The sequence below is a fragment of the Seriola dumerili genome, unplaced genomic scaffold, assembly GCF_002260705.1.
Source record: "Seriola dumerili isolate Sdu_G_001 unplaced genomic scaffold, Sdu_1.0 BDQW01000002.1, whole genome shotgun sequence".
In the NCBI taxonomy this organism is placed as follows: domain Eukaryota; kingdom Metazoa; phylum Chordata; class Actinopteri; order Carangiformes; family Carangidae; genus Seriola; species Seriola dumerili.
In genome coordinates, this window is record NW_019174257.1 from 5,296,459 (window position 1) to 5,323,968 (window position 27,510).

The 27,510-nt window shown below is 40.3% G+C and overlaps 1 protein-coding gene across 1 annotated transcript in view; it reads left to right on the forward strand.

Annotated features, from left to right (window-relative positions):
- Nucleotides 1-27,510, forward strand: part of camsap2 (calmodulin regulated spectrin associated protein family member 2) — a 50,369-nt gene that overhangs the window by 10,476 nt on the left and 12,383 nt on the right. Inside the window, exons 3-7 of the mRNA XM_022746974.1 lie at nucleotides 10,189-10,350; nucleotides 12,668-12,751; nucleotides 18,332-18,364; nucleotides 19,528-19,669; nucleotides 20,601-20,740. Coding sequence (XP_022602695.1) covers nucleotides 10,189-10,350; nucleotides 12,668-12,751; nucleotides 18,332-18,364; nucleotides 19,528-19,669; nucleotides 20,601-20,740 — 561 coding nt within the window. The remainder of the gene's footprint in view (nucleotides 1-10,188; nucleotides 10,351-12,667; nucleotides 12,752-18,331; nucleotides 18,365-19,527; nucleotides 19,670-20,600; nucleotides 20,741-27,510) is intronic.

The window sequence follows — 27,510 nt, forward strand, 5'->3', positions numbered from 1 at the left end:
TCTCTTATTATCTTAAATTTGTGGATTTTTTTTTTTTTGGATGTATTGTAACCTTTACGGCAAATTGATTACAGCACAATTTAAATGTGGAAGAACCATTTCAAGAAACTTGGATATGTGAAATTAATCTAAAATAATTGTGACATAGGTATTTCAAATATAAACATTATTATATTGATATTTAAGAGCCTGAATTGATTAAAAAATGTGGTTGCCAGTTCAGTTTTACTTTGTGACAGATTGATTCATCAAATCATGTATGGCATGGATGAATAGAGGTGAATACACTTCTTCCTGTTCCTCTCTTCTGCTGCTTCCATCACAACCCCTATTGGGCAGGCGCTCCGTTTCCATGGTTACACTCCAGTAGGCAGGGTGTTGTGCGTGCCTGTGTGTGTAGGTGGGTGCAAGAGTGGGGGTGCTTATGCTTGCATATGTCACATGTGCAGTGTGTATGTGCAGCTACGTGCTCTGAGGGTGCATGTGTGCACGTGTGTGTCTAGTGGGGGTTGTAATAGTGATGAACACTGCCTGAGACAGAGAATGCTGAAATGCTGGATTCATACAAGCAGGCAGACAGCATTTCCAAGATGCTGCATCGCACACAAAGACATTTGGTACACCAGTACACACGTACAGGGTGAAGTGCAGAAAGCTAACCTGTGTGCCAAAAAAATACATCTCAACATCAAACTGGCTTCCTCTGTCCTTATTCTTTTCCTCTGCACTTGATCTCACGAACAAAGACGAGCTGAAGCAGCAGGGTGGAAGGGAAGCCCGTCCAAGTACTTTCTGTCCTCGTCGGCCTCGGTGAAGTCACAGCCAGTATGTTATGCTCAATGCCAGCGGCGACTCTCGGGCAGTACAGTATGGATGGATAGGCAGGGAGCACATTATGAGATGCCATTTGATGTCCTGAGTCCTTAGCGTCTTTCTGTGTTTGTTTGTTTGCGTTTTTAATTTTATTTTCCTTTTTTGGGGCTTTTTTTTTTTTTTTTTGGGGGGGGGGGGGGTGGGGGGGGGGGGGGGGGGTGCGGGGGGGGGGGGGGGGGGGGGGGGGGGGGGGGGGGGGGGGGGGGGGGGGGGGAGGGGGGGGGGGGGGGGGGGGGGGGGGGGGGGGGGGGGGGGGGGGGGGGGGGGGGCGGGGGGTGGGGGGGGGCGGGGGGGGGGGGGGGGGGGGGGGGGGGGTGGGGGGGGGGGGTGGGGGTGGCGGGGGGGGGGAGTGGCGGGGGGGGGGGGGGGTCTTCATTTTGGATCTATGGGAGAGGGGTCTTACATCCTCAGGATTGTTCTCTGCTTTCAACCCTCAACACAGGAGTATATTTGCCTTGTGGCCTTTAAACAGTGCAGAGGAAAAGATACTCAAGATAATCTTTCTCATCAGTTGATTCAGCAGAGTTCAGTTGACAATGATTGTTTTTGATTGATTGTAAGTGTTCTGTCTCTTGTCTCTGTGATCATTTGTATCAGTGCAGGAATGTTGTAGAAATAATGTAAAATGATGTATATAGGGGAAGAATGCAGCTTTATTTTAAGGTATTCCAGTTCAAGTCTTGTTGAACTAACATTGTGTTTCCCTGAGAGTCTGCGAGCTTTGCTTTCAGAGCAAACAGCTCCTGGTTCCGTTTCCTAGGCAGACTGATCCTAGGTGAGGGCCCACAAGACATTTGTGGATTAATACCTTCAGGAAAGAGCAACCTTGCCCAGATTAGGGGCTTCTTTAGAGGCAAGGCCTGGAAATAGGGATCACAGATAAGTACCTAGAGGCTCGGTCTGTCCATAGATGTATATTTCACTTACTGTTCTACTCTAACTAGTTAACAAAACTGTTTTTGTTAGTGCTAGAGATACAACACTTACAAGAGTTAACAGTGAGGTGTAGTTATTTTACTGTAATGGGAGTGACTTGAAAATCAATATACAGTAAAATGTTTCTAATGGAAGTGCATATATTAAACTACATCACTACTAAATGCTATATCTTTGAATGAGGTGTTACAGCACTGTAAGCTTATTATACTATCATAGAGAAAATCTGTGTCATTTTCTCTTTAGAATTTAAAGCAGGGATTTTGTGATTAATCATTCTCACTCTGCAGGTCTGAAAATATTGTATTCACCTGATTCTCCCCATCATTGACTGGCACTTAATCCATAATGAATTTATGCTGATACAGATTTGGCCATATACAGTGGTTTATACGGGAATCCCTGAGATTAGATTGAACATTCATATTTATTGGTTATCCTGTTACAACATGTGTATTCATTACAGTTTTGATTCACTGAAGAATTCAAATTTAAAAAGGATTTTGATGCGTTTCAACAGGTATGATGGAGTAAACACACAATCATACAATACAATAATATAGCAGGAACAGATTCATAATTCAAATGAAATGACTTCTATGAAAGAAGAATTCATTAACTGCAAAATTCTCCTTCTTTCTCTCGCACAGTCATTGACAACCTTGATCCTGAACTGATACCGGGTAAAATCTGGCAATGCTCTGCAGATAATCTGCTTTATTATGCTCAGACCCAGTTTTAGGTGCACGCAATGAGGTTTCATGTAGTGTGACAGACAGACAGTATATGAGAATAATAACTTAACATTTAGCTGATAACACAATTCCTTCTATGGTCAATGGGCAGTGAAATCCTATCTGCAATTCTCAAGGATGAACACCAGGTGAATGTCCATCATGTTTATGTAAAATAAGTGCTATTTCGCTTAAAATTTAATCAACCACCAAAATCAAGCAGCCTTTTATCACTATCCACACATGAAACAGTTTCAACCCAGAAGGCCTTTTCAAACATGATGGAAGGATTTGCGCAGGCCTATCTCCAGGGTAGGTCAACACTGGCTGGTAGCCATGATCCTGTCCCCAGATAGTGTTCTAAGGTTAGCTTTGAGGTTTCCATATAATTGCTAGGTTGGGTTTGGAGCATATGGAGGGGGAAGGTATGTTGCTTAAAAGCTCCATTCCCACAACTGATGCCAGACCTCACAGTTGGTATTTTGTGAATCCAAATGTGTGCATAAGTGCAATTGTGTGCGTGAGAGCATTTTTTGTTTCAGCTCACAACGGCACAGGCTGTGAAAGGAGTCATGCCAGCTCTCCATTTGAAAAGGCGAGTGCTTAAAAAAGACAGAAAAAGGGAAGGCTTTATACTTCAACGAGGATTCCTGATGATAATGGGAGAATTTATCCAAATTCAAAATGCAGTTCTGTGTCATTCAAACAGTTTAGGTGAAATGAAGCATTATCTGCTTGAGTGGGGACTGATCAGCTGTGTTTACTCGGAAAAGTCATGATTCGGATAATTAAATGGTTCATTTCAATTCAGTTGGAATTAAGCTTCTATGACTTTTACTCACACAAGCGGCCAGGCTCATGGAATGTTATGTCAGTCTGTCTGTTGGCCGCTCCACCACTTTGGTCCTGACTGAAATATCTCAAAAACTATTGGATGGACTACCATGAAATTTGGTTCAGGTTCTGGGTTCCCCAGAGGAAGAATTGTTATAACTTTGGTGACCCTATGTTTTTTATCTAGCACCATCATCATGTCAAACAACTTTGCTTTGTGACCAAATACCTGCAAAGTTATGACATTCCCCTTAGCCTTACAGCTGTACTTGTGTGTGTTTAGTGTTAATTAGCAAATGTTAGCATGCTGACATGATAAACTAAAATGGTAAAAATTGTAGACATACATGCTAAACATCGCTTAGCATTGTCAGTGTGAGCATGTTAGCATTTAGTTTAAAGCACCACAGCCTCACAGAGCTGCTATCATGGCTGTAAACTCTTCTTTCATATTTAGTGTTAATACAAGTTTTGTAGTTTTAGTAACCACTGCTATAGCAAGTACATGATGTCATAGTATATAGAGACGTGTTTTTGCTGGTAAGTACTACATTTTCAGTTTTGTCATTAAAGAGTCCATATCCTGATCTCTAGGGACTGTCCTGGTAAAATAAAGGTTAAAAAAAACCAAAGATTTCCTGCTTGCACTGCCCATCTGGCAATAAGTAATGCTGAAAACTGTAAGTAGAGTAGCTCTTGAACTTTGTTGTTTGTTATTCTTTTATCCTATTTAAAGAAAAAATAAATGCATATATAAAAAAGTTAAAACTTTTCTCCAACAGTACTGCTTTTTCCTTTTACTTACTATTACTGCTTTACAGTACTTATGGTGACCTTCAAAAGAGACCAGAGAGAAGCACAGCTGAGTGTTTTTCCATGTCCGGCTAAGTTGGCGTGAAGTTACCTGAAGCTAGACAGATTCAATTTTCTGACATCTCCCCCAGCATGGAACCTCTGGGCCTGGACAGGAGAGCTGTAATACTAAAAACAGACTGCATTTCAATATTACATCACTCCTGAGCTAATGTTGATTCACTGTATATGTGTATGTGTTTCTTCCATCCTGAGGAGGTCCAGGAGACTGCAGTGCAGGCGTTTGGTGCTTGTTCGGGTCATGGCTGATTCCTGCTCCCACTCTGTGATGCAAGTCCCTTTAAAAAAAACTTTTGGGATTATCATAAATAATCAATGAAACCTTGCACTCCAATAAAAAGTGACACAGACTGATCATTAGCCACGACCCAATTGAGCCCTTTGGAATGGTTTTACTGTAAGTCATAGTAAAGACATTACCATAGTGATTACATCAATTCATTTTGTAGTGGAATAAAGTCAGCGTGTTGATTTTAATGACTTCCTCGAAGCAATTTTTCACAGATCCACAATAATGATGAGGATGTGAAATTTTGTGCATCCTCTGCTATGAATATCTGGTTCAGGCCACAACAAGCAGCTCAAAGCTGTGACAATAGAGATTTTAGTTCGTTTACAACAGACATACAACAGTGAGGTGAAATGCATCACACACTGTCTTTTGTAGGTCGCTGCAGTTCTTATTTGCACTTCCTTTGTGCAATGTTAAATCAGGCTTCTACGGTGGATTTTCATCCCTGCTTTTTCACCAAGGAGTTGTATTAAAGATGAAGAGTCTTTGCCTATTTCCCCAGATGGAAACACTCAGAGCCAGCAGTGTAACAGTACAATAAAAACAGGATATTGACCGTGAAGGAGCGTCTTCTTAGCCCCTAAGAAATCACTACAAGATTTATGGACACAATCAGCTTAGATGAGACAGCAAAAAAATCAGTGTGTAGATGTGTGTTTCTGAGTCATGTGACCATGAATGTATGCAGTAACTTCATCAATGTTTGATTGAAATGCCTAAAAATTAGTACAAAAAATTAGCAGTTAATAGATAGTTTTGATAGTCAGCAAGTGATAAAGTTATTATCTTGGAGGAAGCAGAAACCAAAGCTTACAAATACAGTATTATAATTAGAAAGTTGCCAGTTTGAATCCTGGAGAAAAAATAAATTAATAGATTGGAGTGAGTTAGTAACATTTTCCCCTCTGACAGCTGTCTAGATACCCCATGCAAAGCATTTGATCCCTGAATGCTCCAATGGAGCTGCTCAGTGTCAGCAGTGGAAGACTGTGGTTGTGGTGGGCAGCTCCAAGGTATGGATCCGTCCAACTGAATGTGAAGTTAAGTGATGCTGAAGGAAAAGCATACTGTATGTGCTCAGCTAACATAAAGGTTAGAAAGCATTACGTCATGAGATGTCACAGAGGAAACAGCAGGCAGGTCTGCTGTAATGAGAAAGGCTAACTCTTCCTTAGGGCAATGAACTATTACCTCTACTCTTCAAATTCTCCCCCCGACATGCTCCATTCCTTTTCTCTAACCACTTACACCGCTTCGTATCCGTTCGGTTTATGAAGCCTCTTTTCCTACCTCTCGCTTTCATCTGGCATTTACACATGGTCAGCTGATCCTTCACTGACCATCCATTTCTGTGAGTGTTACAGCTACTCCCACTCCAAACTAATTCAATTGCAGCACACTGTCTGATGCTTCATGAACGCTGAGTGCTGGAGGCCACTAAAGAGGAGAATGTTCCACATTTATTCAAATAGAAAGAGGCAGAGTCGTCTTATTTGATGCAACAAGGAAAGAAGAGTTCAATTACAGGCTCGGCTGTTAAACTGATACCAAAGTGCAGAGCTGTCTCATAAAACACATTGTTACATTACATGCAGATTGTTTACTTGTTTACCTCACATTCACAACAGATCAGTAACAGATCAGATTGGACGTACTGAAATTGATTCATACAGCAGCACTGCGATTACAAACGAGTTTTAATGTCCCAAATGCCATTTTAGCCGTAGGACTTTCCATCCTGCCATAAAGTCTGAGGATGAAATGCTGAATAATGTCCATTCTGGGGGATAAAAAATGGACATGCAGAAATGTCAGCCTCTCCATCAACCTTCAGAAATCCATGTTTAATGTGATGCAGTGTTCATCAAAGTGATGCACAAATCAGCAATTTGAGTGCAGCTCACTTTTCCTCTGATCTCAAGAGTCAAACTAATTACACCTTTCGCTATAATCCACAGTTTGAGTTCTTCAACACCATGATACTTCTGTGAGGCTGTGCCAAGAGACAGCAAAATCGATGTTCGATTATCGAAATTGACAATTTTGAATGACAAAATGTGTTCCAATCAGTCAGTTGATAACCAAGTGTTTGACATGATAAAGAATTCTAGCAATACTTTATACTTGCGGAGTTTGCAGAAAGGGAATGAAACTGATGGTCTCAAACTTCAAGTATTGTGTAAAAAATGTTTATACAATTTATCCAAACTACCGCTGATTGTTGACATCTCTGACTTTAAGTGCTAGAAGAAGCCACATTGCAAAGTTTTCACAATCCCACTGTCAAAAAACTGTCATATCCTGGAATGACCATGTGGTCCTACACTAGCCTCTTCCTCCCACACAACAGCTTGGATTCATTCAGTATGATTAGATACTGCAGGCCTGTGGTCTAGTAAACAAGATTAGTTCACCTTGTTGTCATTTTATCTCATCAGACCACAGCAGATCCAAGTCAATATCCTGAAATTGCTCAGCAGAGGGGAGGATGCAGGAGGGGAAAGAGGCCTTTGAGGATTTGCGCTGGTCCCTTGGCCTTTTTAAAATTGTTCTTGCCTGGAGTTGATAATGTTGTGGGAATACCAGGCAGATTTGTAGCTGTGCATTAGTCAGTTAGTTTGTCTCTGAGATTATGTCTTACAATGTTTGGACAGGCTAAATGAAGGCCAATAGGAAACATCTTGGCAGTGTATTATTAGATGGGAGGGGTTTGTTGCTGGGTTGCCAGATCAGAGACAGTGGAAATTAAGCACTAAGCTAATTCTGTATCACACAGCAAATTCATTTCAAAGCTAAAAATGCACTTACAGTCACTAAGTTGACAACCAATCTCACCACATATTACTATATTATGCTACGTGTTGCATCAGTGTTTGTCCTGTGTTTTTTCTAGCCGTCATCACACAAAGCTCACAATCACAACCTGTCAGCTGTTGTAAAGCTACTATATTACTAACCAATTATACACATGAGTGCACATCTTTTGAAGTTGAGAAGTTCAACAGAGAATCAAACACACTTTACCAGCTACTCCGCTTTATTATTAGTGTAAAATGACACATTGTTTATCTGTGACAGAGCAAGTGAACAACGTAGCTCTTCAACATGACTGAATGACATGGAAAAAAAAACTACTACTTTTTATTACCTTATACCTTTTATTCAGCTATAGTGCACTGAATCATTGTGGATCTTCAAAGCCACTTTAACTTTATGGCTGATTAATTGGATTAGCTCATGGAAAAGCTGCGGCCCAAGTATAAATATTTGGCAGAGTGATTCCTGGGTGGTGTGCGCTGGATACACAAGACAGTATAGACTAAAAGGAACTCAATGTAAGAGCTAAGAACTAAAATACACAGATGACAGGCTATACCCATATCACCATGGTGCAGTAAAGACAATGTTATATTTTACTTTAAGTTTCCACAGCTATTAGCTTTTATTACTACCCACATTGCAAACTAAAATGATTGGTTACATGTCAGTGCACTGTCTTGCTTGAATATATGTAATATGTAAACATACATGAGGACAGTATAAGAGGTGATAGAACTGTTTCCTGACTGTGGTGATTTGAGAGACTCTGATTGTGTCTCTGTATTTGGCTGGTTTGAACTGATGGAATAATGTTTTTTATGCAAATCATATATTTGTTGCTGCTTTGAACATGCCTCTCATAACATAGCACCATATTCATGATGTTACATAGCTAGTTAGCATGACTAATGAGGTAGCGGCATACAAAAATAAAGGGGAAATCTAGACTTGAAAAATATATCTGTATGTCAGGAGCGACACTGAAATGTAATACAGTATTTCTCAACAGGGAGCAAAGCCAAAGTGCAGGCGTAGTCATATAACATGCATCAGATATAATACACTGGAGTCTGATGTTTATCTTTGATTAAATGAAATACAATTTCAAAATGACTAATAACAGAGAACTTAACCAACCACAGTCTTACATAATGAAAAGACGGACAAGTTGGTCAAAACTATTCATCACAGTACGATGAATGCCATGCTATCCCTTCCAAAAATGGATCTATATATGTAGTATTTTCAGTGATAATGATGAGAATATATGGGTTGCCAATTCTAATGATTGGCCTCTGATGTCAGGAAGATGTCTTATTCGGGCTTCTCAAAGACCAGCAGTCGCTGTGAGCAAAGTGGGTCGTGTAACCAGTAATGGATGCACTTGTTTCCAGGGCAACAACCACAAGGGAATATTCGAATGAAGGCAGACTTACAGATATACAGTACGTTGGAGGATTTGGAGTCCTGGTCACACGCTATAAATCACTGTCCTTTCAATGCTATTCTCCCCACACAACTTAAGCCCAGTTTACGCTGTGCGATTTTGAGCTGTCCCAGATGAAAGATAGTAATTGTGACAGAAACGTGGCGATATCTTTGGTCAAGGCTCCAAAACGGTGGTCCTACGTTGCACTGTGTGAGAGGTTCAAAGATGACAACCAAGGACAGCCTGGGAAAAAAATCTGACAGTCAGGAATTTAGGGTTACAATCTCACAGTGTGAATGCTGTTACAACCTACATCAGGAATGAAACATGAAATGATGCACTGTGTAAACAAACAGCAGATGTTTAGCATATTAACACAAGCCCCGAGACATTGCTCATCTTAAAACATTGCAATGGTCATCACAAGTGTTCATTTTACATGTAGTGTGTCTGTGGAAAAAGATCACATCAGTAGTCACCACAGCTAAACACTACTTACCTGAAGCTCTCTTTGCTAAATTGGCATCCGAAGTTGGCCTCTTTTTCCTATCCTGGTCCATATTCTCCTCCTCCTCCTTCTCCTCCTCCTCCTCTTCCTCCTCCTCCCCTGCCTCTTTTGATTTTTTTCCCAAAGGGCGCGATTCTTATTGGGTTTCGTTGTTTATGATTGTTTATCCCTGTAATGTCAAATGCTGGTGATGTTATTGACTTGCATTGTATAGCCTACGATTCAGTAGATCTTACCAACTGTGATGTTAATGCAGTGATTCTCCCTTTACTTCAAAATGCAACTTTCATTTACATTTTCATTACAATTGATATGAATGGCTGTTTTTTTTTACTTTTACCAGTAAAAACAGAAATATGAGACTCATTACAGGACTAAAAAGAATATTTTTTGCACTACACTTTCCCTGTTGCAGACTGGATGTGCCTTTCTCAAACTTAATGACCTGTTTTAAGATTAAGTAGCCAGTTTTGCCTACTTGGATTCATGTCTGTGGACCGGACTTGTCTTTGCTTTTGTTTGCAATCAATATGATGAAGGACACAGTATTCTTTAAGCGTTTGTGTTATCTTGATCTCATCAAAGTGGTCAGACCTGTTTCTTTGGATTAAATGTCAAGGAAATAAACTGAGCCCATTTCTTCATCTATCATTTTTCTTATCACACACCATTTCACACTTGGCTAAGGCTTTTGACAATTGCTGTTGCGTTTGACTCATAAAACAGATGATACAGGAATTACATTCTTATAGTATTGCATTTGCTATGAAGTGGCAGTGAATGAGAGCAAATATTCGGTACAATCTGCAGGAAGTTGAGCATCTCCTGGTGTTTCCAGCTACCATCATTTTTTTCTCTAAATCTTTCTCTGTGTTGTTTTCTCTTCCAGAGCGCCCATCTGGCAATGATAGACACTTTGATGATGGCGTACACAGTGGAGACTGTGAGTGTGGAGAAGGTGATGGCCTGCATTTGTCAGTATTCATCCTCCAACCCTGATGTGGAAACACCGTATGACACAGAAGATGCAGTGACGACCTGGATCAACAAGGTGGGTAATGGTGAAAGACAAAGATGATGTAGATTTTTACAAGAAGGACGGCTGTAGTCCTGTCTCAACTTCCACCAGCCTGCGAACCTGTTATGAACCTTTGTTTCCTGAAGCTAATACATGTGTTATATCAGGTGTTGTGTCCATACTCTAAGGTAAATGGAAATCTGTTACAGGATGTAAAATTTGATCACCTTAGACAATGACTCAACAAAGTTATCTAGTTATCTTCTGATTATATGCATATGAGAGTAGTGATAAAAGCTATTGTTGGGTCTTGCATCCTAAACCTGCATGTGTGCATTTCTATACATATACTTTACAAGAATCAGTATTACAACAGAAGTGTGTGAGAATGTGAGTTACAGTACTTGCCATTTGGGTTGTGACATATGATAAATTTGAACTAAACCAACTTGTTTCAGTGTCTGTCAAAGAAGAACGCTGGTGCACATTCTGTGCACAAGACAATTTGAGTTCTGAACTCAAGTTCACAAAATATTTCAGTGAAAAACACTGACCTAAATACCATCAAATATGCTACACACACACACACACACCACGTCTCCATGCCCTGAGGTTATACCATATCACGTGCACAGGTGAACTGAGTAAACGTCCTCCTGGGTGTAGTGACGGTGGAATACCTTGTTGTTGTTACTAGGATTGACACGTGTTTTCTACACATGTATAGCATGTGCATAACTCACTGCATGTGTACGAGAATCGAAACATGACGATATGACAATGTCACATGAAATCTGTCTACTTTTCCTTTTGAAGATGATGTACTTAAACATTGTCCACACCCTGCAACCAGTAGAGTATCAAATGTAAGAGCTGGTTGGTCTCTTTAGCTGTATATAATGACACAAAGCTCTTTGTGGTACTTGGCCCTCCCCTCTGACACTCTGCATGATTCAGCTTACAAGGGCTTTTAAAGGCTCGTACTGATAATATTATTTAGCTTTTACATAGTGATAGTTCAGTCAGCAATATATGACTCCAACGGCATAGCGGGAAACAAGTGTCTATGGACCAATTAAATTAAAAGTATCTATAGAAACTTGATTGTCATCAGAACACCACTATGCAACACAGAAGCAGTTAAGCAGTGAATTTAGCCATATTTTGACAAAATGGAAAAACTTTGTTACCTTTCAAGTCTACAGGAGGAAAGTTGTGTTTGGGTGGAGTATCACTTTAATGTTCAGTACACATTCTTATATTTGCAAATTTTCATATTCTATGTTTAATCTTTTTAGCAGCTACAATGAATCAAATGCACACTTCTTTAAAGCATTTTATTAAATGTATTACTACAGTACATATAATATGTAGCACTTTTTGCACTTACATGCACTTCGTAAATCAGCTCTTTTGAATTATAAGGTATAAGTGGCTGTCTACATGGCCTGCATGTGCAGATGGGTCTGACTCCTCCATACAGTGCTACAGGGCCCAGTCTGTTTACATTCTTCTGGTAGGAACGCTGGGCTACTGCCAACTCTGGGCTTCACACACACACACTTGTGCACACACACACACACACACACACACACACACACACACACACACACACACACACAAAGTAGCTAACAGGGGGTGTGGTCATGGAGTCCTACTGGTCTGACATATGGCTCTCTGTTGGAGTCCCTATCCGTTCCAGAGGACCAAAAATCACCAGCTTAACAACTGATTCCTGCTTTAACTTGTTCCATATGAAGTTTAAGAGATATACTGTAAGTTGTCCAGAGTTCAGGATTGAGTGAGATTAAATTTGATTCTGTTCAATTGAACTCCACTCAACTTCATTCTGATTAAATTTAAATGTCTGTTGATTCAGAAAATCCAAAAAGTCTTACAATGTACGCTTTTAAACACAGACTTCTGTTATGGTCTTTTATGGAACCGACACAAAACCACAATAAAATAGTTTTATTCTTTGAATAATAATGGTAAAGTAATGAAAAATGAAAAAAAAAAAAAAATGAAAAAATGAAAAATAAAGGCCAGTTGTGGTCATAATAGTGCAGTTATAAATGTGTATTTTACAACCAAATTAAATCAAATGAATTGCTTCAATATTATGTGCTTGCTACTGTTCCATCGTTATTATTGTAGGAACTAAAATTTCAATATTTAACACAATTAACTATGGAGCCTCACTTTAAGTATCAAAACAAATTTAGTTTTTAATTTGAGCAATATGAGTGGAAGTATTAGTCATAGTCTGCTCGTTATATTGAATTTTATTCAATGATGCTGCTGCTGCTGGCTTGGTGATGATTAATCTTGTTTGCCCTCCCTCTCCCAGGTAAATGAATATCTGAAGGACATTGTGGCTCAGGAGCAGAGGAAGAAGGAGACGCAGAGTGCTGAGCCTGCTGGGAGTCCTCGGGTGAGTGTGTTTCTTTTCCTTTCCTCTCCCAGCTTTGATACTCCACTTACTACACATTAACATGTAGACATCAATAGGTTGATGGACACTTTCAAACAAGCTAAGTGAAATCCTTGGCTACACTTATTGGATTTACAACAGCATTCTCCTTTTGACTGACAGCTATTTGTCCCAGACCTCTGTGTCACTTTGATATCTGGGACCAGTGGCCTTGACAGAACTTAAGCTGTTAAACCCCAGCTAGCATCGAAGAAAATCTCACTTACATAAAGAATGTCTGAGCTTTAGCTGAAGCTCAGTCTGTAGCCAGGCTACATCTTTAACATCAAAATGAGCTTCACTTTATTTGTACTTTAACCAGCAGATCAGTGCTCTCCAGGATAATTGGGCCAGTAGTCATTTCGTGCAGGATCACACATGTTCAGGGTCCCGCCTGCAGTCCATATCTGTTATATAACTGACTCAGCAGTAACTTCTAATGCCATGGGACAGGCTATTGTGGCCTGTTTATTTGTGTGTGTGTTTATACATGTATGCAATTTGTATTTGAGTGACTGGAGTAATCTGTGTTTGGATTCTGTAGTTTGACACTGCATTTGCAATAAATCATACACCGATCCACTGAATAATGAATTCATTCACTGGAAATAAATCAATTTAAAATGCCCCATAATACAATATCAAATTAATGTATAGACATTTATTAATTTCACAATCATGTCTGTGTGTGCGTGTGTGTCTGTGCACATGTGCATACATGCATTAAGGCTGTACAATGCTTACAGAAAATGGGATGTGTGATATAGTATGTTTTTAACATTTCAGTGGTGATATGAGATAAAATAGTTCCTGTGTCTCAGGTTTGGTATGTTGTAACCATAGCCCTGCTTATTTTCAGCATTAAAATAGCAATATATACATATATATATATACAACATATTTTCAATATGCAATTGATAATATCTCATTCTGACAACATAAAAATTACAAATACAAATTTAGAACTGTTTTTATCAAGTAGCATTTTAACCTTTTAAGCTAAGTCAAACAATTTTCCAGTGACTGGATGGCTTTTACTGTGAAGCAGCTGCACCAAAAAATGGTGAATGATGTCACTCCACACCCATAATCCTTCATGCTTCTGCCTCTCACCTCCACATCATTCATTATGCACCATCAGCAATTTTTTCAGGAATTGAGAACAGTGACCTTTCTGTGGTTTCCCGACGATGCACAGGGCTTTAACAAGTTGTATTTACCCCTGAAAGTCATGAACACCCTCAACACATGTTAGATAACCATTAGAATTTTCAGGTCACATTCATCAGCTGCAGTTTGCTCGTCTCTCCCTTGTGTTTGCCTCATTAATTCACCCTTCTACAAAGTAACGCTGCCTTGCCTTTGACGTCTACTCGACCCCTTCACACTCAACTTTACATTTTCCTTTCCTCAGACCTGTCCTCACCACTGCTCCTGGGTCACACATCCTGTCCTAGCTTCCTCTCTGTCACAGGTTATGTCAGGCAGCACACTATGACACAACACTGTCAGTGATGCGGCTTAGTTAGAAGGTTTACCTAAGGGAAAATATTGCTACCCTGTCACATGTGTTTTGCAGGGAGTTGAAATAGAGCACTGCAGTTTGTGTGTGTGTGTGTGTGTGTGCGTGCATGCGTGCTTGCGTGCGTGCGTGCGTGAGTGAGTGACTGTGTGTGTTTCCCATCCCTGTCCCAGGGCTGTGCAGACTTCCACAGTGTTTGATGCTGATCTGACCAGTCAGTGTGCAGACGCAGCACTGCATGCCTCAGCTGTCCCACAGACACGCAGGAAGATGCACACACTTTTAACTGGTGAAGTTGAATCTAAAATAAGTGACATCATATCATCATTTAATGCTTGATAAACAAAACTGAAGTTACAACAGACACTTTTGTACAGTGTAGTTGCCCAGACTCTGGCCAAGTGTCTCACATGTAGAGCCATGCCTGCTCATGATGCGAGTGTTAAAACACCCGCTTGTTTGGCCCCTAGGCTGGACAGTTGTCCCTTCAGTTATCAGGTCTCGTGGATTGCGGTGTGCGCGCGTGTGTGTGTGTGTGTGTGTGTGTGTGTGTGTGTGTGTGTGTGTGTGTGTGTGTGTGTGTGTGTATGTGCGTCCGTGTATGTATGTGCGTCTGTGTGTTTTGACTGTGTTTGTGTCTTGTAGCTTAGCTTATGGCTGATATTGTCCCAGTCTGAACTGGGGTGAAAGTCACAGTCATTGAATGATGCAGTACTATGCCTTAAGTTGAATTAAAGTGCACTTGTATCAGTCAGTGTTTGTGTCTCCAGCTGCTGAGATAATAAGATTCTGTATCCTGCTATTGTTATTATGGCTGCCAAAGAAAACAACAATGTGTAAAATGTGGTGTTGAAAAGGTGATTTTTTTTTCCAACAGCAAAAACTAAAAACTAATCGGTAACCATAGCCTGACAAAGTATTGAATTGTGTGGGACCATTTTAAAACAATTCTGCATGTTGTTTATATACAGTTTGTGAACTTTCATTTGTGTCTGACTTTAAGCCCTCTCTGCGTCAGACACGAGACATTGCGTAATATACCACTCACTGTGTTGGCAGGTGAAGTACAGTCAGCTTTTTGGCTATTTGAATTCAAGTTTGCTTCCATCGCAGCATCATTTTTCTTCTCCTTTTCAATGTTTTAGTTTGTATATTTTTTTTACGCAGCTGAGGTATAAGTGTCACATATCTTAATGTAGATGTGTATATTATTAGGAAATGGAAATTATGACCATAATCACTACTGGGTGTTGAGGAGGAACGAGGTGAGGAATTTTCATAATTTTCATAATTTGTGAAGGATGACATTTTTACGTTGCGGGGAAAAACAGAGGGAAACAAAGTATGTAAACTGTACTAATACACAAAAAGTAGTGCATTACTGTTTTTTTGCTGATGCCCAGCAGCTCCATCTATCCTCGCCCCCCCCCCCATCACTCCCCACCTCCCCAGACCTCCCCCTCTTCTGTCTTTGCAGTATGACTGCAGTGTGAGTCACACAGGCAGCCTCTGTCTTAGTCAGACACGTACCTCCTAGGACAACACTGTAGAGCTCACCAGGGCAACAGTGTTTTTATTTTAACCTACTGTGCTGCACCCATGGGAGTGGGTGGGTGGAGGGTAAGGGGGGGCCGCAAAGGCAACGTCAGGACAGAGAAGAGAGGACTAATCCTTTTAAGTTGCAAAAGCTGAGCTGCAGCTGAACCGGACATGTCTGGCTTCAGAGGATGAACTTTGATGGGAAGAGGGAGAGTCACAGGCTGATTGAAGTGGAGTCGGGTGGGGTGCATGTGTGTGTAAATACACAAGTATAACATGTGTGTCTGTGTGTGTGTGTGTGTGTGTGTGTGTGTGTGTGTGTGTGTGTGTCTGTGGGTGTGTCCTGTAAGGAGATGATGGATGAGGGCCCTACTTCTCCCCAGGGGTTTGATTGGTGCTCTGTCTGAGCCTGCTTAGCCCACAGTTAGATCATTACTTCAGATGCAGACAGTCTTCATCTCCCCTATCTTATTCTCAAACTGGGGCAGAGGGGTTTGGTGCCGTGTATTCAGAATTACCAAGCACCAGCATTTCAGGTTGAGCTCAAATAGGCAATACGTGGGCATTAGTAACAATTTGTGTCTTTATCACCATGCTGATATACTGTACTATTATAAACTGACCTCCAGGCCAAGTTGAACATTTGGTTGGGCGGGAGGGGAGCATGACATGACACGGAGCAGGATCAAGCTTTGGGTAATCATTTCAAAGCCTGTCATTGAAATTCTGTCCCTATATATAAAATTTCTCTAGTAATTGTTAATGCTCGAATCTACGTCTGCAGTACCTATGTTTGTGATTATCATGAATGTATAGAGACAGAATTTCAATGACAGCCTGCGAAATGATTACCCAAAGCCTGATCCTGCTCCGTGTCATGCCACGCTCCCCTCCCGCCCAACCAAATGTTCAACTTGGCCTGGAGGTCAGCATTGACTTTGTGAGGTCTGGTATTGGGGAGTGCAGGCGCTTGGCTTGGAGAGGTGAAGTAAGGGCAGAGTTTGTCTGTCTCACTCTCTGCATATAAATACAATGTGCAATGCCACTGAATTTCAGTGCGGAGTCAGGAATCTTAATGTTAAGACGTTTGTCAGAATCACTTAATTTTTACAGGAATCTGCCTCATCATGTTATTATGACAACATACGTGACAAAAAATAAATGTGCTAAAACACATACAATTATGACTTTCCTGCAACACATCAAGATAAACACATTCATGCTGTGATATCAGATTCACAGGGAGTCCATTCACTGGCAAATTGATAAAACTGATTAACTAATATACTGTAGATTTGATTACATCAGGTGTGATGGCATCAGTCTCTTGCTGGTAACTCATATTACCATTCAGACAGCTGTGACGTAAATCAAATCAGGAGAATCCAAGAGGGCTACAATCGATCTTTTCATCCTCTCGCCACTTTAGATATTTATTTTTTAGGGGTACATTACAAAGCGGCTGTGTTTTCTCACGAGTCGCTGCGTGCCTTTGAAGTTGAGGACGTGCCAGCCAATTTGAGTGACGCTTACATTTGGTTCTTTGATGCTTCTAGGTAGTGTGGGAATTAGCTATTACTGAGGCAAGCCTCTCCTCTTCTGGAGTCAGCTTACATTTTCAGTGGATGGCTGACAGTTTGGTTCCATTTATCCGGTGGGATTGTTATTTGGTTTCTACTTTAGCTGATTCTTCTCCCTTTGGAGACAATGAGATACATTTCCTGATTTTGTTGGTGCCCTACAGTGTCCCTTAATTCTAATATTAATCTCAGCTCATTTTTACACTATTACAAAAAAATAAAGGAGTGTATGCCTGTTGATTGGGCCCATCGGCTGTTAACCCTGCATGTACACACAAAAACAAACTGTCTTTCATAATCAAGAAATGCAGCACGTTTATTATGACTTATACCAGACAAAACTGTGAGTCACAATAACAAAAGCCCTCAACATGTTTGGTACCTATGCTTCTCCTGTTCTGATCCAGTTGTCTGACACTGACTCAGCCTGGTTTGCACAAATCTTGCACCAGTGTAATTTCCATTCACGCTTCAAATACAGGTAACATGAAGGTCTATTTTCCAGTTTCTTGTCATGCATTTGTTTTAAATGGGATTTGAAATGTTTCATCTGCTTTACTTTTCACACAGATGAGATTTGGAAAGGGGGGGAAATGATGTTTAGATTAGCAGTGCCATTTTGCTTGAGTAAAATTGTGATTGCGAACCCCCAGTGTAGCTAATATTCGGGCCTAGGATAAATACTCAAAACTTAACACCACATTACAGTAAACACAATTTCAGGGTTATTTGTGTCATGTGGGCTGCTTTTCTTGCACCCTCAATAACACAGGTTTTCTCTCTTTGGTCTCACACCTGTCATGTCTGCCCTTGTATTACTAATCGCATTACTAACTAATCTCACTAACAGGTATTTCTTTGTTGTTGTTGTTTTTTTTTTCATTTGCTGTGCTGCTGCAGTCTCCAACCAAGTGGTACATGAAGCTTGTGCCTGTAAGTCAACTACGCTTTCTTATCTATGTATCCATACTGGCCGCCTCTCCCGCCTCCTCCCTCTGCCTGTCTTGATTGCCATCATTTTATCACAAGTGTGCATCAGCCTGTGACTTCACTGTTACATAAACACAGCTTTTCTCTATTATCCTGTGTTTTGATTAACAAATGTTCCCTTGTGCTGTATCCATGTGATTTAATGTACAGCAAAAATAAGAAAAGACACGTCAGTAACTGTAGCTGTAGAGTGTGAAGGACATTTGAAATCAGTTGTCCTTCATTATTTTCTAGTCTCTATGAACTGCTGTTTACTATAAGGTTACGTTTATCGAAATCCTGGGTTTATATATTAGGAATATGTTTGTTTGAACTATTCTCTAACATACTGGCTTGTACTTGCTAATAGGAAGTTTCTTCTCAGTGGAACAGGACACCCTTGGGGAATCACTGAAGAGGTCCCAAGAGATTAGCCAAAAAATGAAAGAAAAAAAAAAAAGCTTAATTTTATTGGAATGTCATTTCACAGATGGGATGTCTGGGAGCATTTTGCATGAAATGATTTCATGAGTCTCCGTGCCAGCGCTCACTGTACGCCCTCTTGTAACATTGTCTCTTTTCACCGTAAACATTATATGTGACTGTGTAGACGAATGTATGTTATGCACCTACTATTACTATACATACAAAGTGACACACTGATAGAGCAGTTTTGAGTGTTTTTCATTTTGAATGCTATCTGTAAATACTTATTTATTTATTCAAAATACTCACCATGTTGAGCAGGTACTTATTTTGATCTTCATCACAACATTAGATCACACCATCTGGAAAAATTGATTGTGCAGCCCGACTCACTGCCATGGTGGATGTTGTTTACTCTCATTGGGCTCACCATTTACTACGAATGCTGTAAGGCTGCAGAACCATTCAACTACCTTCATACATGAGTAAATCTAATGACGCTTCCATGAGTTTTAAAGTGTTGCTGCTGCTTTAAAGAGACATTAAAGATAGAGCCGTTGTGATGGTTGCGCCATCATACTGTACATGACTCATTCTGCAGGCATGGGTAATGATTGAAGAAAAGAAACAATAGGAACTGTAGATGTAGGGAAGGTAATGTTGGCACTTTGGTTTACAGGTATATAATTTATGTCCTACAGGCTCGGTACAGGAAGGAGCAGGCCTCGACCCAGCCAGTTCCCTGGATCCCCCCAGTGGACAACCTGCTGAAAGACAGCACAGACGGCTCGGCCCTGGGCGCTCTGCTGCACTTCTACTGCCCTCAGCTGCTACAACTGGATGGTAAGGAGCTGGGATGAGAAGGTGGGGAGCTTACAGTTAGAGTGGTCTGAAGGAAGAGTGTGTGTGTGTGTGTGTGTGTGTGTGTGTGTGTGTGTGTGTGTGTGTGTGTGTGTGTGTGTGTGTGTGTGTGTGTGTGTGTGTGTGTGTGTGTGTGGGTGTGTGGGTGTGTGTGTAGGTTTTAGGGGAGGCTGTCTGCAGTTCCTGCCACAAAGTGCAAGGTGACCTTTATTTATCTCCAAAAGAAGGAGAAGGAGGTCTTTTTACCAAAACAACAGAACTGACATTAAAAAAAAACTTTTCAACTTAACAAAACCAGAAATGGCAAAGCAAAGTTTATTTATTTATGTATTCATAGCAAATACCAGTTCAGTGATTCTGCCTTTTTAGATACAGAATCAGGGCTTTTTTTTTATTTCTCACTAATTTTTGGTGTTTAAGAAGTCTGAAAATATTTTATTTTATATTACAGTTATACTGTTTGGGGGTAGATTTGTGTCATTTTGTCCTCCTCCTCTGAATGATTAATTCAATAGAGCAGAGATCAGTCGCCAACAAATGATACCACATAATCACATCACTTGCTGATGAAGTGTGTTGATAATGGTTACAGTACATGCATACACAAGTATTCAACTAAACTGAAAACCTCACGAGGACAAAAGATCAATCAGTTGCGATTCTTCAAATCTATTAACACACAGCTCCACCCACCAGTTGATGACAGTCCACCGTCATGATTGGTCAGTCATTTACAAGCCATTATGCTTAAACACCTCAGCAGCTCTTCGCTTGAAGATCCTCAACACTGCACACATCTCTGATCTTTACCATCAGTACCATCAGCACTATCCGACCACAACCCCTTTAATCATCGAATTCATACTGACGTCACACTGACCCTGACTCCTGATGGTTCCCTCTGCCCTCCCAGATGTCTGTCTGAAGGAGAACATGACGCTGGCTGATCGGCTGTACAACCTGCAGCTCATCCAAGACTTCTGCAAAGACAACCTGAACAGCTGCTGCCACTTCAGCCTGGAAGACATGCTCTACGCCTCCTCCACTATTAAGGTACTGCTCAAATAATGCATAAGTTAGTTGGAGTTTCATTTCCAAAGTGAGATATTCACTTTTACATTTGAAATCATTTTGACCCTTACTCCTGTATCAAACCATTTAAATTTAGTTGGTAAGTAAGGTAAGTAAGTCTTTGAGTGACATGGTTATTGTATTTATACAGATCAGTGCCCGAATTTTAAAGATTTTTAATGAGTAAAAGTTAATTATTGTTTGTTTTTTTTTAAATATGCTGAAATCATTTTGGAAATGAAATTATTTGTTAATTTTTTTTTTCTGTGTAAGAGTTTGTATTTGGAGGCACTAGCTGGTCTTGTAATTTGAGCTCAATGATAATTTGAAGGAATTTCTGTTCTTTCTAAACATAAACATGTGCAAAATGTCACCAAGCAGAAAGCTCTGACTTAACAAGCTGTATGTTTTGTGATACTGCTCCTGTTTGGTTGGTGTCCAGATCTCTCTGCAAAACAATTCTCCACTCTGAAATAGCTTTTACAGTTAGTGTGTAAAAGTCATTACAGTCTTGGAGAAATATCAGAAATGTCAGAATTCAAACTGCTGAACTGATACCATATTCAAACTGTCCCTTTTCAAGTGTTGCCAGAAAGGAGCTATGCCAGTGGTAGGTAGTAGAAAAACAACCATGTGAGAAAATGTAACCCCATATGAAATGGTTGTTAAACTAAAATCCAGATAAGTGATATAAGTCATAATTACAGACAAATCCAAATGTCCAAATGTTAAGTTAATGATTGTTTCCATAAACTCACACAAATCCTGTATGTGTTAATTCATTCATGGATTTTTGACTAAACAAATTAGAAAACCATATGGTGTTGTATTCAGTCAGAGGGGCTAAATGAAACAGGAGAAATGAGCAGCTCTGTGGGCCAGTGTGGTGAGTCATGCTGTGGAAAAACCGTTCAGTCCAAACTGTCTACACCAACCACAAGCACAGAGAGCTTCACTCGGCCTGCTCTCTCAACATGTCTGCATGTGTTTTTTCATTCTTTCCTCACACTCTTTCCTTTCCTTGTCTTTCTTAAGTAATTTGAATTAATTTCCTTCCTTAATTTCGTTTCCATTGTTTTTCCTATCTTTCCTTCCTTGTCTTTCGTTCCTAATTCCCTTCTCCAATTTTCTTCTTGAACTTGCTTGCGCTTTTCTTTCTTTCTTTCTTTCTTTCTTTCTTTCTTTCTTTCTTTCTTTCTTTCTTTCTTTCTTTCTTTTGTGTTACTTTCTGACTAATTTCCTCCTATCATACTTTGTCTCTCTATTTCTGATCTTTTTTTAATCACTCATTGTCTTTTCTCTCTCTGTCTCGCACTGACTCACTCCATCTCTCATTTACAAGCTCATTTTATCTTGTGTTTGTTCCCACACCTCTCCTCTGACATCCATAGCCTATATATATACTGTATGTGTGTGCGTTATTGAGGGTTGTCTGCTGCTGATGTGAGATTACAGATTGCAGAGTCACCTTAGTTCAGCCACAGGTCTGGTAAAAATATCCAGAGGTGACAGTAATAAGTCAGAAAGCTTTATTGTTTTAAACTGGCAGAGGTGACACACTGCTGGATTGCTGTCTGACTCAAAACAGAAAGGGAGTGCTGACGTTATACGGCTCTACTCTTCTGTGCAGTTTTCCTTCTCTTCATGTTCTTCTTGTTTTTCAAAACTAGGTTTATGCCAAAGAATTCATGGGAAAAGGGTCTTAATTTAAGTATGTGTGAGATTGTTCCACCCAGTGATTCCACTTCTTTAAAGGATAGATGATAGTTTTCTTGGTCAGTTGCTGTGTGCACATGTTTGTATTTTTGTTGCTGCAGGGAACTTATCCTTTTTATAAAACAGCTCTAATGGCCACTGGAGTCCACAAAAACAGCCTCTGTCACTATTCTGCCACATAAAAAGCATTATGGCTACCGCAGTGGCAACGTGCTAGTATTTGTCTGGTGGTTTGGTGTGTAACTTTCCCTAGCTGTTTGTTTGTGCTTGTGTACATCTCAATGTGTTTTGCCTGAGAGCTGCATAAGTGGTAAAAAAACAAACAAACAAAAAAAAAAAACAAGGGACTGTGTCTGGATGAGTTTGACTTTGTCTGACTGTCACCTCAGCATGTCCTCTGATGCAGGACTGTTGTTCTCAGCACAGATAGAATACAGGTCACTGAAAGGACAACATCAGTAGACTGTTCAAACTGGCTAAACATCAATTTTCAAGCTACTTTAAACCTAAAAAACAGGCTTTGCAGTTGTGGCGATGCTTTTATCCTTTACACACACTAAGTTAAATAAGTTAGTCAGCTGAGTTGAAGTGCTCCCAAAAAACATTATGAAACCGAGACTTGAATTCAGAAGCTTAGACATGAAAAATAGAGCAGTGCAGCACCAGCGGTATTGATATATGTAGTAATATTATAGAGATATATATATAAATCATAGTTCGGTGATAAAATGCTGAAATGCTGAAAATAATTTCACACTCTAAGCAGCAAAAAGCTCAGATACAGTACATCGACTAAACACACAACATGGAAAAAAAAATAATTGAGTCGTGCGAAGCAGCCAGTATCAGTATTTTGCTGATGCTGATTTCACAAGGGATAAAAAAAAAAAAAAAATCCCAGCAGGGCAGAGTTATTGCAGCCAGAACTGCACACAGAACCAGATAGATTCAGTAACCTTGACCCAGTTTCCAGGTTGTCATGTCCTCAGCAGCTGTACGTCTTGGCCCCGTCATACTAATGGAGACCTTATTATAGAGAGTGAGCCGAGACATCAGACTGGAGGGAGGGAGGAAGCGAGAGAGGTGTTGATGTGGAAGAAAATGGAAACAGGAGAGAAGAAATGAGGAGGAGTGAAATGGTTAGAGAGGAGATTGAAGTGTAAAAAGAGAGGAAGAGGGACAGCATCATTTGGGAACTTGATTATGTGTTTAGACATGTCCCATCACCGAAACATACACACAGTCAAACACAGAGGAGCACACACCATGATAAATATCACACTTGACGTTGAATGTGTTTCTGTGCTAATTCTTCCATCACATGTGATTAGAGATTATTAGACCTGATGTTTTCCATTTAGAATGAAGAACACAAAACTGTATGAAGGAATATTTCCCAAATTTCTAAATTTCTATAGTTGCAACTGATTATTTTATTGACTGATTAGTTGCTTTCTCTATGAATTGTCATAAAAACACCTATTATAATTTCTTGTTTTGTCTGACCAACAATCTAGTTCTGTTTACTATCAAAAAATGACAAGGAAAAGCGCTAAATCTTCACATTTAAGAAAATGAAACAAGGGAATGTTTTGTTGTCCTTGAAAAAGGACTGGATTATTAAAATAGCATTGCAAAGTTGAAAATAAGTAAGTCTTAAATTATTGACACAAGATAAATGTCATACATTTGACTTCTTGTCTGATCTGCAATAACACAGAGGACATCAAAACACAAGAAAGACAAAACCTGAAAAATAAGCATTAAAGGAGACACCTCAGTTCAGTTTCAATGTAAGAACTAGACTGTAGCTGGTGTGGCTTAGACACTTTAATAGATATTATTAGTCATCTGCAGACACCAGGTACATTTTGCATTTTTGGTGAAGTAGGGATCCATTCAACATTATGTTTGAAAATTCCCAAATAAGAGACAATGGATTAACCCTCAGTTCCCAACCCCCAATGCTATAGAATACACACATTACTTACGAAGCCATTTTTTCCTAATGGACATGGCTAGTAAATCACATCAACGCACTCCCATTTGCTGGCTCTTCTTTTAATTAATTCACAGCACATGTAGATTACCATCTGTGGATCCAAGAAGGAGAAATGAAATTCACCAGCTTTGGTTTTTCGCCAGTGTTTACTTCTTCTTTTTTTTTTCTTTTAGCAGAGATGCTGAGGTTGCCCCAAGGAAGACAGTGAGTTATAAGTTACCTCTTCAACATGGCTCTCAGTTAGTTTATCATTTGTCTACAATCTGGTCCACTGTGAGATATCAGTTGACAAAAGTCACATGCAGTATTTAGATTAACTACCCCCCCACCCCGCCCCACCCTGCCCCACCTATTATCTGATAATCCCCAGTGGGACTTGCACTAAGTATTGCATTAAAACAAACCTCAGTTCCTAGAGCACCAGAGTAGGTACGGGGGTGCAAGGGTTATGTGATGTTCAAGTAATGGTCGATCTTTTCAGTGTCATGATACCTTCGTCAATTCATCACTGGATATCTTAACATGAAGCTTTGGTCTCATGTCTGTGTTTTGCCTCCGTTAGAAATGTTATTTTAATTTTCTGCTTTTAGAAATACAACGTAAATCTAGGGTTTTTTGTTTTTTTGTTCAGCGGGCAGCTGAGGGCAGCCTGATAAACTTGGCGGTAAATCAAGAGAGTGAGTTTTCCAGATTGGAGTGAGTCTGTCTGTCTGGCCGCAGGATCTAGATCCTTTAATCAACTCTCTGGCACAATGATTGTTGACATTAATGCCCTGTGAATGCTCAGTGCATGGCTAGGTCATGTGTCTCGCTGAGTTGGGTAATGCAATTTGTAGGGTGTGACCTGCTGATTGCATTTTTGTACATGAAAGACCTATACATTGACAGTGCATTTAAACGTTACACCATTCATGTGTGAGTGCGTGCACATGTAGTACATGCAGGACAGAGGAGGCGCAGCGGGGGGGGGGGCTGTTTGTGCCCATCCCTGCAGAGTGGATTAGCTCCCCCTCCTCACCCCCACCTCCCTCCCTCCCCCCGAGCTCTTCTAGTAATCACCAATCAGGTTCCTGTTTTCATTCTGAGAGTGACACAGTCTGACAGTCAAATCTCCAAACAGCCAGATCTGGCAACGCTGCAGACCTGGCAGTCCATGAGGTAGTAATGCCAGTCAGTGGGGAGATAGGCGCAGTGGTGGTGCGGTGGTAGGTTGTTTAGGGATCTGTGTGAGTGTGTGTGACTGCTGACTGGTGGTATTAAGCGATAACACTCACACCTGGTGTGTCCATAGTAGTCAGAGGGACAGATGGGAGGAGAGAAGTGAATTTGGATTGTTGCCACCAATCTGGGCTGAACGGAAGATAGGAGATCGTTGTCTCTCTCTCTCTCTCTCTCTCCCTCTCTTTCTTTATTTCTTTCTGGCTCTTCCTTCTTCTGTTCATCTTATCCAAGGAATGCTTCAAATGCTGAACACACCTAAAGGTAACCAGCACTTTGGTATTTCACTCGGTGTTTGTTAGCAATTCTATGTTTAAGAACTGTTTAATCCCAGAGGCGCAAGAAGGGCAAATGTAACTCAAACATATGTTGAAAAGGATGAAGGATACGATGAAACATTTGTAACAGACCCACTGTTAAAAAATTTAAACTCTAAGCAACTATTCTGTTTGCACGTAAAGATGATGATTAGATATTTTTCTGCTTGACTTTAATTACTTTGGCATGTGCGCTACTTCCCACACCTACAGCACATTCTGTCATTGCAGACACACCTTCTCAGACTTTTGCAGCTCTGCACACTGGCACGTGAGGTAAAAACAAAAGGGGGTTAAAAAAAAAAAAAAAAAGTAAAATGCTGCAGTAACACCCAAGGGAGACCAGTGCTGTTGGTGTTAATTGCCTCTGCCCCTCCTGATGAGCTTTTGGGCTGCAGTTTAGGGGCTTAAGGAGCGTATGTATGGTGTGTGTGTGTTCTAACGTGTGGCTGGTAGAGTGAAATGATGCTGATGAGGTGAATCAGGTATCTTTAGAGCTGAGCCATGCAGCACTGTCTTTGTCTGGAGACCATGGACTGAGGGTGGGGAGAGGGCGTGTTTCCTCAAGGTCGTTCCTGCTTCACTGCACTCGTTTTGCATAGACATATGTATTTGTGAGCATCTGTGAGTGAGCATGTTCACTGTAAAAGCTGATCAGTTTTGACTGATAATTAATCATGCAGTGATTCCTTAAATATGTTATAGTGTATAAAAATCTGCTTGAGATAAACTGTTTTCAATACAATATATCGAGGATAATGATATTTATTTAGAACAAGCAAAGCTTCATCAAGAACAGTTGGAATAATTTCACTCATGACAGCAAAAAATTGTCTTTTGTTACAAAAAAAAGTACTTAGACATTTTTACAGTGTTGGCAAAAAGAGCAACAAAAAGACATGCCAGCCATGCTGGCTGAAGCACGTGGTGCTTCTCCAGTAATGTCTATTGAAGGCTACACACTGTATCATTACTCCTCTATACAGCATAGCTCTTATTTATTGTCTTTACAAAACAAGTGTAAAAGTCTTTCACAGGTCACACATTTTTACTGTGTTATAAGGAAAAAAACATTGGTTGAAGGAAAATATGATAATCCTGGGTGAAATGACTTTGTAAGATGGATATTTTTTGCAGTACAATGTCCTCAAGCAGTTTGACCTCCAACTGTATGTTGACCTGATTTGGACATTGACATGACCTGGCACAGCGGTGGCAAAAATCCCTCCAACATTACTTACCTGTCTAATTCAGGTCAACTGGTGGATTGCATGCTGTGTGATTGAGAAGAGAAAAAATATCTGACCTCTATTTTATAAATTAGGGTAATGTCCTAATCACTTCTCTGTACTACCACAGGTACTATTGACATTATTTAGTAAGTGGACAATTAGCTTATCCACCATGTAAAAAGCCAGGATGCTAGTTACATCTGGTTAGCTAACACAAAAAAAAAATCTCACAGTATGAAAGGTCTAGCTTGTGAATAAGTCATGGAA